General features: G+C 46.9%; 1 protein-coding gene across 3 annotated transcripts in view; it reads left to right on the forward strand.

Moving 5' to 3' along the window:
* The window catches only part of Fndc1 (fibronectin type III domain containing 1), a 76,389-nt gene that overhangs the window by 55,168 nt on the left and 6,241 nt on the right, over positions 1 to 14,980 (forward strand). For all 3 annotated transcript variants that reach the window (XM_013126842.3, XM_021224641.2, XM_040728100.1), the window contains 5 exons: positions 91 to 534; positions 6,198 to 6,266; positions 8,085 to 8,228; positions 10,547 to 10,777; positions 12,924 to 13,032. In XM_013126842.3, coding sequence (XP_012982296.2) covers positions 91 to 534; positions 6,198 to 6,266; positions 8,085 to 8,228; positions 10,547 to 10,777; positions 12,924 to 13,032 — 997 coding nt within the window. The remainder of the gene's footprint in view (positions 1 to 90; positions 535 to 6,197; positions 6,267 to 8,084; positions 8,229 to 10,546; positions 10,778 to 12,923; positions 13,033 to 14,980) is intronic.

The following is a 14,980-nucleotide window of genomic DNA, read 5'->3' on the forward strand; positions in this document are numbered from 1 at the left end:
CATGAGCTTTGAGAAGACACTTTCTCATTGTGTTTTCTGTCCCAAGATTGTTTCACCTTGTTGTGTGTCTCTTGCTTGATTTTATTTCAGATCTGGGAGGAACTCCTATGGTGAGTCCCGATGGCCTCCCTCTCTTTGGGCAGGGGAGACATGGCAAACCTCTGGCCAGTGCCCAGGATAAACCCATCTTGAGTCTTGGAGGGAAGCCCTTGGTGGGTTTGGAGGTCATCAAAACAACCACCACCGTGCCTACCACCACCACCACCCTTCAACCCCAAACGACCACCACCACCCTTCAACCCCAAACGACCACCACCACCCGCCGGACCACCACCACCACCACCCGCCGCACAACCACCACCAGACGTCCCACGACTACAATCCGAGCTACCCGGAGGACAACTACCACTACCACCACCCCGGAACCTACCACCCCTTCTCCTACCTGTCCCCCAGGGACCCTGGAACATCAGGATGAAGCCGGCAACCTTATAATGGGCTCAAATGGGATCCCAGAGTGCTACCCTGAGGAAGGTAACAAACTTTGCTCTAATGTAGACAGCTTACTTGACTAGTACACTGCAAGTCAGAAACGGGTTTCAGAGCCCGCCAGACAGGGTGAGTGCTGGGCAGGGCAGAATGGCAGTCAGGCAGAGGAATCTTGGGATACATTCAGGGTTGTCAGGTTCAGTAACTAAGAAATACAGTGTGAGATGCATATACAGTGTAGGTGTATGCGTACATACATTTGTCATCCATCTAAAAATTCAGGGTGCCTTTTGTTTATCTAACAATTGAAATTTAATATTATTGGTTTGGGCTGTGTTTCCCTAGGTGCTTTCTACTGTGAGTTGTGTGTGTGTGTGTGTGTGTGTGTGTGTGTGTGTGTGTGAGTGAGTGAGAGAGAGAGGGAGAGGGAGAGAGAGACAGAGACAGAGACAGAGACAGAGACAGAGAGAGAGAGAGAGAGAGAGAGAGAGAGAGAGACATATTGGTAGGTTGTCAGGAAAGCCAGCAATTCACCAGGCAGCAAAGCCTAGTGATCAGCCTTCCTTTTGAAGAATGCCCTTGTCAAGCGATGAGGCTTCTCCTGAGAGTATGGGGTTTCCATCTGAAGAACACACTACTTCTGCTTTGCCGTGGATGATCTGGGCTCTCTGGTCACTACCGACATCTGCCTGTCTTTCCACTGAAGAACGGGAACCGAGAAGGTGCAGGTCATGGTGGAAAGAGCTCGTCATCAGCCTCTCTTCTCAGGCTTCCGTTCAGATTGTCCCGGACGGAGCTCTGCCCTGACACAGACGGGACAGACACACGCCCTTCCCTTGGGTCTGAAATGACACACACAGGCTGTAAAGCCTGCATCTTTTGTTAGTCTAAGGTGGCAAAGACCCTTCCTCCTAGGACACATTTGCCAGCCAGGAATTCTCACAGAGCGTTGCTGCCTATGAGGAGCCCTGAGGAACCGGAGCATGGACGCCGTGTTCAGACTGAGGGCACTGTTTGCATGGAAAGGTGCACAATTCATGGGAAAACCAGACACACTGGAGAGTCCACGCGGAGAGCAAGGAAGCGCAAACCAGGGGGAGAGAACCCTTGTAATGTTCTCTTGGTGAGTACAAATCTGAATCCCCCCCCTTTTTTTACATTTATTTACTTACTTGTTTATGGGAGGGGCGTGTTGGGTACACATGCACCAGAGTTTGTGTATGGAGGTCAGAGGACAACTTGGGAGAGTCAGTTCTCTTCTTCCCCATGTGTGCTCCAGAGAGGCGACTCAGGTCATCAGGCAAGTGACTTTATCTGCTGAGTTGTCTCGCTGGCCCATGGATTTTACCTTTAACTTTTTAGCATTAAAGTGATTTCTTCTTCCTTCTGCATATGTTTATATGTTTGTTTCTGAAAGTAAAACTGTAACTATGGATAAATTGCTCAGTAATTAATACGGGTTGTAAACAAAAGAATGATTGCCTAGGATTTGGCTTTCATCACTGCTGGTTTGCATTTTATTTGGTCTGCATCTCGAAGGCCCTGTGGATGTTATTCCATTTCTACTCTTCTATTCCAGACTTTGATTTGGCATGAAATTCAGTAGATTTTCCTTAGCATCTGTGCTCACACTTTTCTTTGCTGGTCACAATGCACAGTGCTCATGTCACTTGCAAACCCTCTTCTAACTCTTTGGTCCAACCCACAGGCTAACGGACCCCTAGGCAGCATTTTAAGATCAACTACAAATAGACACAAAGTCCGATGAAAGAAAGTTAAACTCTGTGAGAGTGGCATGTCTCCTTGCCATTTTTTTTTATGACCTGCGCCTTATTTTTAGAACCCTTCAGTGAACTCTGCATTCTAGATCATCTGTTTCTAGAATTTCAATGTTCTATTCCTTGCTTTTATTATAGTTGTAGTTACTTAATATCTTAATTAAACCCCCCCCCCTCACTGGGTTGTGGTTGACGTATAAAGAGTCGTGCGTGTTGACGCAGTCTGAGGAGTTTGGGTGAGAAGGCTTGTGTACACATCGGGCCATCAAGACCACAGACATGTCCACCACCCCTCCGAGTCCTCTCCCTTATGATGATTCTTTTTATTTTTTCCCTCCATCTCACGTCCAAGAGTTGCTTTTCTTCTGTGTCACTAAGCTGGTCCACTGACCTAGCACTCACAGGTTATTACTTCCTGAGTTACTTACAGTGGGATCCAAATGGCTTCCTGTCCACTGGTTTCCAGTTTAACATGGCATTATCAAATATGGCCACAAGCCAGGCACAGTACTTGCTTGCCTCTTGTGAAGGAATTTCATCCCAAAGATGGCTGGAGATTTGAAAACAGCAGAGTCAGATTGTTCTAGAAAGCCTGCTCACCAACTATATATCACACACCTTTTTTTTTTTTTGTTGACTGAGCACGTGTAATGGCCTCAATTGCGAATGTGCTATAATCATTGTAATGGCACTTGGAGCAGGGGTGGTCCCTGTCAGGCCCCAGCGCCAGAGGAAGAAGGCCTGTTCCTTGGCTCCCCACAGACCCCACAGGAGCTCCTGGGCCTCACCTACGCCCTGGCTTTGCCTTCCACGGTCGTGTTCCCTTCACATTACCGCCTTTGTTGTGCTAAGCGGTGTTCCGTTTTGAACATGCACTCTCTGTGCATACACCGTGGCTCCCTCTGTACACAGCTAAAAGCAGCCAGACACCATCCTGGCTGCTGCACTCCCAAGCCTAGGTGCCTGAGTGTTTTCTGCTGCTGTGGTTGTGACTGGGAACCTGCACGGTGGTTGTGAAGGACACCAATGAGGGGCTTTTCCAAACCCCTCTCCTCACCCCCTTCAGCTGACCAGGGGACATTCCATCCCTTCTATAAAGTCCTGGTGTTTTGTTGCAGCTCTCCAGCTTTCAAAACATCTTTTCAAACATCCGAGTTTTGGCTGCCTTGGTTAAATCACGCCTCCTCCTCTTTTCCTTTCAAAATTGCTTTCAAGAAATGTTCTAGGAATAACCTTGGGCCATTCAGTCATGCCAGCAACTCTGTTATTTGTGGATACGTCCTCATTTGTTACGGATGCTGTACTTCCCCATAACCATAGATGCCCATTACATGCTTGTTCCCTGTGTATTACTGCATTTGTTCCTCTCTTTTTACAGACACGCACACACACACACATCAATACACACATACACATGAACACACAATACATATCCATGTGTACATACACACACATCAATACACACATACATATCAATGTGCACACACACATCAATACACACATACACATGAACACATACATACATATTCATGTATACACACACATCAATACACACATACACATGAATACACACATACATATTCATGTGTATACACACACATCAATATATACACACACGTGAACACATACATATCCATGTGTATACACACATGTGAAAACACACATACATATCCATGTACACACACACACACACACACGTGTGCGTGCATGCATGCGCGCAAGGACAATGGTTTTCGTTTTCATTTTTTTTTTTAGCTAGAATTGACTTCTCTGCTCAGAATGAACCCCGGAAGAGCTGAGGGATAGTAGGCTCTGTCCTGGCTCTAACTTGTCAGGGTACCACCTTATCGTCTTTAGGCAGCTAAATTCTTAAGATGCAGGCGTTCTGGGTTTCCTAGCTGGGAAGTAAAAGCCAATGATCTTTGTTTTCTAGGCTCTCTCTGCAGTAGATTGGGTGCAATGGCACACATTTGGAAGTGCCCTAAGCCAACCGAACATTCAAGAATTTATAATGTGACCTCATCGCGTGTTGGAGAGACACACTCATCATTAGAGAAAACAGTTCCAACCTCCCACGTTCGCCCTCTTGACAGAAATTTCCAAGAGAAAATCAGAATGTACTTGCAGTGGGCCCGCCATACCGTGTGAGAATGTGCCCGAGACCCCAAGGCTGGTGTTTTCTTCCTTTCTCTAAATTTCTACGGAGAACAAACTTTAAAAGAAAACTGTAATGTCTCTGGAGCTGAGGCCCTAATTCCTTGGAGACATCATGCATTCATTTTTTTTTTTTACGTGAACACAGGTGAGGTACTGAAAAGCCTTGTCAACACCAACCTGTCGATGACTGGAAGCTGCTTTTAGATGAAGATCAGACTTTTGACGGGGTGGGGTGGGGGTTGGGCTGGGCTATAGGACATCCAGTTTTACAGAGTTCTAGATGGTCTTGTGTGGCAGTTGGATGGTCATCAGTTCTGACGATATTGTGGATATACAGTCATTGCACACAGAAGATGCATTTCCTTGGAGAGAAAATGGTGGTATCTCAGAAACAAATCCATTTTATTTGGGTCTAGAAATGGGCTAAATTACTTGGTGGGGTGTTCACTCATACCAGAAGCCTTGTGTTGGTCATCGCAAGGGGTGATCTAAGTTGGCACCTGTGACATCCTGCAAGGCACCAGCTACTTCAGCAGCTGAAGGAGTGACCACAAACCCGGGAACCCACAAAGACAGCTCTGCTTCTCCCTGTTCATGTTTGTCCCGGGACAGTGAAAAAACTGCGCATCTTGTTCATTTCTTTGTAAGCCTGGAGATATAATGAAAACGGAATGGAAATGATCAGCGGGAAAGTCACACTGCACTCCTAAAAAGCTAAACTCTCAGAGGAGAGTAAAATGGTGGTCAAGAACCACAGTGTCCGCAAGATAAACCCAAGGTTAAGGCACTGTGAACCTGGAAACAGATTTGAATAGACTTAGAAGTGATTCTGTCTTGGATACAGGCATACTGATGTTGCCCTAGCCTGTGGATAATAATAATGTATATTAATAATATATATTAATAACCATGCTTGGGATTTGTTTCACAAGATGATCATCCTGTCCCTGAAGGGTGGATAATCTGGAACTGGCCTTATTAAGGACACTGTTAGCACAGGTTGTCACCCTAAGGTGATGCGCAAGGACGCTGGAGCCTGTCTTGAGCAGCTGAGGGTAGCTGTGAGTGTCCTGCTGCTGTGTTCAGAAGGGATGAGCAGGTGACAGCAGACTGCTCCCACCCTCCACTATGGGATCTCACCTTGGCACTGTATGTTATATAATGAAACATTGCTGTGTAAGTTAGATCTGATGCTAAAATAATGCAGTTTCCTGGAGATGGGAGTTTATATACTTGTGCTCCCCTTTCGTTTCACTGAGAAATGTTGAGTCAAACAACACAGGTTTAGACACAGTTGGATTGGCTGGTTCAGCTTCTGAAAAGTAGAGGCTGTGTGATGGAATATAAAGTACGTAGTCTCCGAGCCAGAGGGAGAACCTCGAGCTCAGAGGGAGAACCTCGAGCTCCCTGTTCAGCACCTGCGTAGCTTCGGGCCGCTACAAGTCCTCTCAGAACCTAGTGTGGAGCCTGGGAAGTGGGCGTGATAAACACCGTTATCCAAAGGATATGGTGTGACGGGATTGACTCACACAGCATACCCTGAGAGCACCCAGAGCCCATCAAGCATCAGGGAGTCACCCCTTTCAAGGGGCATTGTGCCCAGAGAGTTCTGGGGTTCCGATGGCATTCCCTGTGCTAACGTGGGGGAGATACTGGGATCAGCAGCTGGTTTCTGGTCACCACTCAGGATGAAAGAGTCGCCAGGCTTCTGAGACAGCACTGGGAAGAGCCACGGGCCTGTGATGACCTGTCCTCATCTCTCTTCCTCCCTAGATGACTTCTCGGGGCTGGAGGCTGACACAGCAGCACCCATAGAGGAGGACTATGCCGTGTATGATGACGGTACGGAGCTGATCCCAAAGCACACACTTGGTTTTCTGACCTCAAGATCCCATTTCAATTTTAAGCGTTTGACAGCGTTTTTCTCTGGGATGGGGCGGGGCGAGGGTTAACTACCCCCTCTCCCGGGTCACTCCCAAATTCGTATTTGATCAAAAGGAAAGCAGCAAGTCCCTTCCAACCCCCTTACTGCTGAAGCAGTCCTGGTGCTGCCACTCACTGCCCAGCCTTCCCTTCATCAGCGTCTCAATTGGCAAAGCCACGTGGCTTAAATCAGCTCAGAGCCTCTTAGTTGGGCTCTGTTCTTCCTCACTCTTTCCTAACTAAATAACATAGATGTGGCCACAGATGTGTTGATTTCTCGTTATGGAAACTTTTCAATGGTTAAGTTCAATATTGCAAAATGCCCCTGACCCTGCTACAGTAGCCCCTGAGGAAGTGGCACCTGCTTTAGTCTCAGGGCCCTGGGGTCGTATTGTCTCCTCTGTAATTGCCCCTACCGTTGAGAAGTTCACCTTGGAGACGTGCCTACCTGGTGTGGACCTTTGCCGTCTAAGCTAAGGTTAACTTCCTCTTATTCGCTGGTGTCAGGCACAATCCCGTAAACAACGTTGTCGTTGATGCTGTTTTTGAATTCATAATGAAGTGATCTTAAACAGAAACATTAGGTGTTAGGAAGCCCAGAAAGATTTCTCAGCACCTTGGGAAACTCTCACTGTCTATCTTTGAGCAATTGGAGATCAGTTTCATTTTCTCTTTTAAATATTAAAAGGTTCTTTTTAGAGCATTAATCCAAGTATCTTCCCCAAAAAAGTCTGTACCTAGATTTTTTAAAAATATTTTTCATTTCTTAAATTTTATGTGTGTGTGTGGTGTCTGAGCGTGTGTATGTACACCACATGAGTGCAGTGCCTCTGGAGGCCAGAAGAGGGTGGTAGGTCACCTGAAGCTGGAGTTACAGGCAGTTGTGAACTGTCAGATGTGGGTTCTGGGAACCAAACCTGAGTCCTCTGTAAGAGCAGTTAAGGGCTCTTAATTAATGGTTAAACCATCTCTCCAGTCCTAAGGCTTTCTGTTTAATTTAAACTTATTTTCTGATGTGATTTTTAAATTGATTTATATTGTACTTTTCATGAATTATGTATGTGAACATATGCATGTCGTGTGAGTTTACATGCACCACATGCATGCAGGTGCCTATGTAGGCCAAAGGATGTCAGGTCCCTGGAACTGCAGGTGTAGAAGGTTGTGAGCCACCTGCCATGGGTGCCAGGAACTGAATCCAGGTCCTTTGCTTGAGCAGTGAGTGCTTTTAGCCACGGAGACGTCTCTCTCACTCCGATGTGATCTTTTATGGCTTTAAAAGGAAAAGAAATTCAAGTAAGGACTAACTTTGGGCACAAACATGGTCTGGAAAATTCTGAGGGTCTCCCATTTTCTGTTTTCTAGGGTGTGTGTATGTATGTAGGAGGAGGATATGTGTGTGTGTGTGTGTGTCTGTGTGTGTTGTATAGATATATGGATGTCTATGTGTGGTGTGTGTATATCTGTGTACGTGTGCATGGTGTATGTGATGTCGAGGCGGTAGGTGGTGTCTATATGTGTGTGTGGTATAGCTTATGTATGGTGTGATATGTATATATGCATGTATATATGTCTAAATGTGTGTGTGTGTTGGTTATGGTATAGGGAGTGAATCTGGTATGGTGTGTGGGGTGTTTCTGTGTGTGAGTATGTGTATTTGTGTGTTTACAGTTGGATCTTAAGTATCCAGTGCTTCTTTTGACAGCACCCAATTACAAATACTTCCTATCTTTCCAGATTATGGGTTGGAGGTCACGAGGCCACCGACCACCGTCATACCTTCCACCACTGCTGCCACACCAAAGGTCATCCCAGAGCAAGGCACGGTCAGCTCCTTCCCAGAGGAAGAATTTGATCTGGCTGGAAAGAAACGATTTATTGGTGAATGTCACATCCTTAATCAGAAGTTAACTTTTGCCTTTGAAGTCAGTGTATCTGAGCCTTGGTCTGGCTAAGGTGGTTGCATTTTAAGAAAACACTTCCCTGGGGTGAAATTTCCATTTGGAGTAATTTAGTGAGCCCATTTTACTTAGATGCACATTAATTTGCGAAAGCCCGCACTAACCAGGGAACTGTTGGTGCTCAACAGAGGACTTCAGCAAGTGTATACATGTGAGTGTACCCATGCATGTGCCCACACATGTGCACATGGTGGCCAGAGGACATCTGGTGTCTTTCTCCATCACACTCTACTTTGTTCCCCTGAGGTGGCATCTCTCACTGTGGCCAAAGCTTGGCATTTCAGTTCGGCTGGCTGGCCAGGGAGACTGCAGGATCTGTCTGTCCCCAGACCCCAATACCTGGGTTATAGAAAGCACAGCTGTGTCCAGTTTTTACATGGCTTTGGGGGATCCAAACGTAGGCCCTCAGGCTTACACAACAGGGGTTCTTACCCACTGAGCCATCTTCCCTGCCCCGTGGTTAATTAGTCTTTTGAAGACATTTGGTGGTTGGACCTTGGCTTGCACAGTTTCCTGAATTCTGAACAGTGCAGCTTGGTGAAAACTGCCACTAGTTATAACAATGTTGCAGAAACCAAAGCTCTCTGTCTTATTATCTTCTCTGACTTCACTATCCTCGGAGAGTTGGGTTCTAGAAATTCATTTCCCCCTCTTCTTTCTCAGCAGTTAAAACAGTTTCAGTTGAAAATTCTGTGCAGTTGAACTATGCTCTATTCCCTTCCCAAGCCGTGTTTTCCCATGCCCTTGATGAACTGCATTAATGAGACAGTTGGATTAATACATTACTGAGTGGAGACAAGCTACAGCTTAAATTAATATCACACTTTTCAGTTTCCAAAACAAATGTCTTGCCATGAGCAGAGAAGTCTTGCCAGCCAAGAGTCAGTGACTGGGCATCTTAGCGTACAAGTTAAAGAGCAAACCCACTAGTCCAAGGCAGCATTCCTGGGGCTAGAGCCAGTGTTTGCCTGGTGCTGGGTAGCCTGGAGAGTCCACACCAAACTCTCACTCCCCCTGCTATACCACAACGGAAAGTGGGAGAGGCATTTAGTGGTACCATTAACCTTTCCACGGGTCTTCAGAAATTTCTGGTTGCTTCAGTTGAGAACACTTGAGGGTCCTGGGTATATAAAGCCTTAACTTCTCTTGGAATGGGATACAGTCACAATAGCTGTGGGCTGGGGAGCAGAGAGCCTACTGTTTGTCCCTGACTGGCAAGCCCATTCTCCTCCCCGGAGGCTCAGCTGGAATGGGGGACCAGGTCATGACCTGCATATTCCCAGTCTCCTGTAGAAGTCATGTGGGTAGGAAGGACTTCAGCGTGCCATACGTGAGAATGAGAAACTCAGCAACAGTGTTGCAGACAGCCCTTGGCATTACCTCCGAACTTCCAAGAGGGTTGTGAGGCCTACAGGAGGCCACCTAGGGAGAGAGATGGCGGCTGCCATCTGTTTATGTGACCTCAGGATGCTGAGGGAACAAAAGAAATGTAATGAGAGGACGCTAGCTGACTGACTCACAGTTTTCCAAATCTGAGGGCACAGGAATGGAAGAATGCTGGTGGCTTATATTACATCAAATTGCAGCCAGAGGATCTTTCTAAATCACTTTGAGGTTATAGTCATCAGCTTTGATGGGGGCAATGAGACATTTTTGCAACCATCAGATTTCAAGCTATTATGTACATGGATCTGTTAATGAGACAGGGATTGCCCTTTGATTTTGCTTATGTTATAAGTGTATAGTGTGTGTGTTTATGTGTGCATATTTGCATGTGTGGGGGCACATGTGTGTGGGCACACGTGTGTGGAGAGGCCAGAGACTGGTGCTGGGTATCTTCCTTGCTCATTCTTCACTATTTACTAAGGCAGTGTTGTTTGCTGAACACAAAGCTTGCCACTCATTGTAGTCTAGCTTACCACAGGGCTCCCTTGTCTTAGCCTCTCAAGTATCAGGGTTCTAGGAGGCTGTCATGCCTGCTCCATGGTCACATGGGTGCTACGGATTGAATTTAGGCCCTTACTGTGGTACAGTGTGTGCTTTATTCACAGAGCTGTCTCTGTAGCTCAAGGATGTGCTCTGGAATTAGCATCGAGTGTCTCTGGAGTCTTGGCAGGGACAGGCTAAATTGTGGATCTGATTCCATGAGACACATTGCTGTGATTCTGCCCCCCCCTGCACCCCTCAAAAAACAACAGCATCAAACCAACTCTAACCAGGCATCTCTGCTCTTCCCAGCTCCTTATGTGACATACCTCAGCAAAGACCCATCGGCCCCATGTTCCCTGACTGATGCTCTGGATCACTTCCAAGTGGAGAGCCTGGATGAACTCATTCCGAATGACCTGACGAAGAATGACCTCCCTCCTCAGCACGCGCCCCGCAACATCACCGTGGTTGCCATGGAAGGCTGCCACTCATTTGTCATTGTGGACTGGAACAAGGCCATCCCCGGAGATGTGGTCACAGGTGTGTCCTAGGCAGATGCTCAGCATTCCCAGGGGTCTGTCAGAGGGAGGAGAAGGGAGTGGGTGGGTGCACAGATGGACAGGTAAAGCGAGGAAGGTGGACATCGTCTTCAGTGGCGTGGGGAACACAAGTTACCTCGGGAGCCTTGTGAGTCGTTAAAGAATGCTGGATGGAAGCCAGAGTCCTGAATTATAATCTCAGATTGTTTTGTATGGCCTTGATCTAACAATACATCACCTTGCTTGGGGTTTGTTTCCTCATAGGAAAAAAACGTCATTGTATCTTTAACCTTCTATTATTCTGAAAATATCCAGGCAACCACTCATCAGCTGAAATCCTGTAGGAGAGGATGGTGAAAAGGTTTCTACTGGAGTGTTACTTAGTCTCTTTCTTCCATGCCTTCTGGCTGCTCCCATGGCAACCTGGATGCCTCCCAGTCCCTTATGTGGGCATTGAGACAAATGAAACAACCCTAAGTGTCTGGAGCCTCTCCCCCGGGTCTTGGCCTATGAGATGCTTGTGAGTTTCTGTGACCCTGCCGAGATGGCAATGGAGACTGAGTCTGTTGAAATGAATTCTTACAGAAAGGGAATCGCTGTGTTCTGCGAACAGTGGGGTTATAGGAGGGCCTCCACTCCCTGCCCCAGCAATAGGGCTATAAGAAGGCATGTGCCCACACTCGGCTCTCTAAGTGTATCTGAGAATTTGAACTCAGATCCTTGCGCTTGCATGACAAATGCTCTTTCCTCTGCGCCATCCCCACTGCTGTGACTGGCGAATGGGTGAGCACGCAGGACAAAGCGTATCAAAAATCTTGTCTTATGCTGTTTGGCTTCAGATCCCTCCTACAACTGTTGTCTCTAAACAACTAGGTCAAAGTCAGCACCTGGAAGTCATAGGTGAGCTATGATGAATGAGTGAGGATCACTGTGAGTCCCTCAGTCACACACCCCCCCCTGCATGCCTGAGAGTCACCGACAGTAATCTTCATTTCACGTACAGGACAACTGTATGTCGCTACCAAGAAACTTGTCTTTTGAGTTCTTACTTATGTGTTCATTGTACAATGACGGTTTTCAGAATCACATTTTCATTCCAGTGTATCATGTACCATATTCACCCCCTACCTTCCCCCTTTAATCTCCCTTTCTGCTACTTTCATGTCATATATATGATATGTATCTATCTATCTACCTATTTATCTATGTATCATCTGCCATTATCTTCATTATCTATGCATGTATACATGTATTTATTTCTAACTCTGTCTATCTATGTATCATCTGCCATTATCATTATCTATGCATGCACATATGTATTTATTTCTAACTCTATCTGTCTATCTATCTATCGTCTATCTTCCACATCTAATAGGAAAAACAGAACATTTGTCTGAGTCTGTCTTATCAAATGCTAAGTGCAGAGCACTGTTCTTCTTTCTCTCGCTTCTTTATTCTCTATGAAGTCATTATTAGATGTAATTAGCCCTGATGATCTGAGTGAGGCCAGGGAATGAGGGGGAGGTAGAAAAGGAAGAGAAGAATGGAACCCGTGAGACATCAGAAAGCACTTGAGTTTTCTGTCCCTGCCTGAATTCACCAGAAGTCACTGAATTCTACCATTCTGTCACAAAGTGAAACTTGCTGTCCTTGAGGGTCTCACAGAGCTGTATGCATGCATTACTCCCTCCCAATCATAACTTCTTGTGGTCTGTTTCTCCGTTAGCTTCAGCTGTCAACTTGACACAGCCCAGAAAGATCTGAGGGCGTCTCTACTGGGGCGTTGTCTCTATCAGATTGGCCTATAGAGACAGCTGTGGGGCATTCTCTTGATTGACAATTGATGTGGGAGAGCCCAGCCCACTGTGGGTGGCACAGTTCCTATGCAGGTGGGTGTGTGCTGCATATGACGGGTAGCTGAGCAAGCCAGAGGAGGAAGCAAGCCAGTAAGCAGCATTCCTCTATGGTTTCTGCCTTAAGAAATTCCCTGACTCCTCTTAATGGTGGAGTATGACCTGGAAGTGAGAGGTGAAATAAACGCTTTCCTGTCCCAAGTTGCTGTTGGTAATGGTGTTTATTGCAGCATCAGGAAAACACTAGAACAGTCCCTTGATACTCACCAGGGTTTCCCTCCTTCCTGTTTCCAGGATACCTGGTCTACAGTGCCTCTTACGAGGACTTCATCAGGAACAAGTGGTCAACTCAGACTTCATCAGTGACACACCTGCCCATTGAGAACCTGAAGCCAAACACAAGGTATGACACAGTGGTCACTTACAAACAAATGGCCAGACCTTCGAGCTCGGTCACGGTATCACTCGGCTAGGAACAAAGGATTAATCAAAGCCTCACCATTTCCTTGAGTTCTGGGTCTACCTCATGGGATACCAATGAAGGCTTATCACGTACCATGTCTTTTGCTTAAGAGAAATTACTGCATGTGTTGCAGTTGTTACTTAACAAGTGCTTTTGTTCCTTGTTTAGGGAAACAAGAAACATTGCCTTCCATAAGGGAAGGGAAATTGTTCTGTATATTGGGAGCGAATTGATTCATTTTTTAAAACACAACCTTGCTATGTAACATCGGTGGGACAGTATTTTGTCATATGTACTAGTTAACTGACATTTAAGCTTTGCGATGTAAATGTTCAGAACATTCTAGAAAGGAGTGTTCCACACATTAGTAAAGGTTACAGCGTGTGTTCATCACCAAGCAGTGGTTGGCTGACAGAGCACTGTTCTGGAAGCCAAAGTTTATGACACTCAGTGAGAGACTGGCAAAACTGGCTCACACGGAGTACCTGACTGCATTATTGGGTTGTATCGCCTGATTTGGGAGTTATGGCTATCAGAAAGTAGCCTGGTGGGTAAACCATGAGTGATCCACTGAGCAGGTCTTGGTCAGGCAGTGGTGTGCTGGTAGACTGACCATCTGAGTAGCTAGGCATGGGGGAGGAGGGGGAACCCCTGGTTTATAGCATTTTCAATGGCTGTACTTCAGGTAGTCCTGCTGTGACCAATTGCACAATATCAATGGGCCTGTAGGATCCCCAAATAACTCATGACTGGCTTCTGCAGGCTGTCCAGATAGCACAGTACCACAGTGTTTACAGAGCCAGGCTTGCAGGGAAGAGCTCAAAGCTCTGCCACAGGCAGAGGAGCAGAGGAAGGCAGGAACAAATGACTCAAAGATACTCAAATACGGGCTGCGGGCGGGGTGGCAGACAGAATCTGGCCAGAGCCCTGTTGCCAGGAGACTTCCCCAAAGCTGGGGAGCACTTCCTGTGACATCTCAATGCGCCACTTAGGCTCACTGGAACCGAGCTTCCATCAAATGTTATGAGTCGCAGAGCTTGGCAAATGAAACGAAGCAGTAAGTCAGGGAGGGGAGAAAGTGCTTCGTGCTCCCCTAACGAGTGAATGCTGACCCGTCATGAAAATTAACCAGAGGGAATGAAAGCAACAGAGACAGGTGAGACGGGGCTGGCCTTTTCACTGTGTGCAGGGACCCTACGTCCACAGCACAGCCACCACACAAATCAAAACGCCGGGCGGCGGCTTCCAGTGGGCTTGCTACACAGCCACTGGCAACACAAGTTGGATCTTACGCTCCTGACCTCTCCCTGCCCCATCTCCCCTGTCTGTGTCCAGTGTTCTTTCCACAACTCTTGCTGCCATATTGGATTCTGCCATTTTGACTGTCAGGTGACGGTCCGTGTCTCTGGGTCCAAACTTCATCCAAGCGCCTCTTCCTGTTTACTTTGAGCCAGGTTTTAGGGCGTAGGGGATGAGCCAGATGCAGCTCTCATACAGTGGGCAGTGCTGTCCTCGTGGGGTTTATTGTGTGGTGGTTGTGTGTGTGAGGGAGCAGATGCTAAAAAGGAAAAACAACACAGATACAGACTTCCATAGCCATCGCTGGCAAAGTAAGATGCTTGGGGACTCCGTTTCCTTCTAGATGAGCTGGTACATTCAAACCCTGCTTTCCAGAGTATGCTCTGTTCTGAGACAAAGTGTGGCCCCACAGGAAAGCTTTCCTCTGCCTGATATTCCTGGGCATTCTTCTCTTTCCCGGAGGTCCAGGAGCTCGAGATGTGGCTGTCTTGTTAGTGCCACTGAGAAGGCCACCCCAGCCTGCCTTTCCTGCTAGTCCCGAGTCACAATATGGTTGAATCCACCATGGGGGCTGAGATGTTGATTAACT

The sequence above is a fragment of the Mesocricetus auratus genome, unplaced genomic scaffold (assembly GCF_017639785.1).
Source record: "Mesocricetus auratus isolate SY011 unplaced genomic scaffold, BCM_Maur_2.0 Super-Scaffold_100018, whole genome shotgun sequence".
In the NCBI taxonomy this organism is placed as follows: domain Eukaryota; kingdom Metazoa; phylum Chordata; class Mammalia; order Rodentia; family Cricetidae; genus Mesocricetus; species Mesocricetus auratus.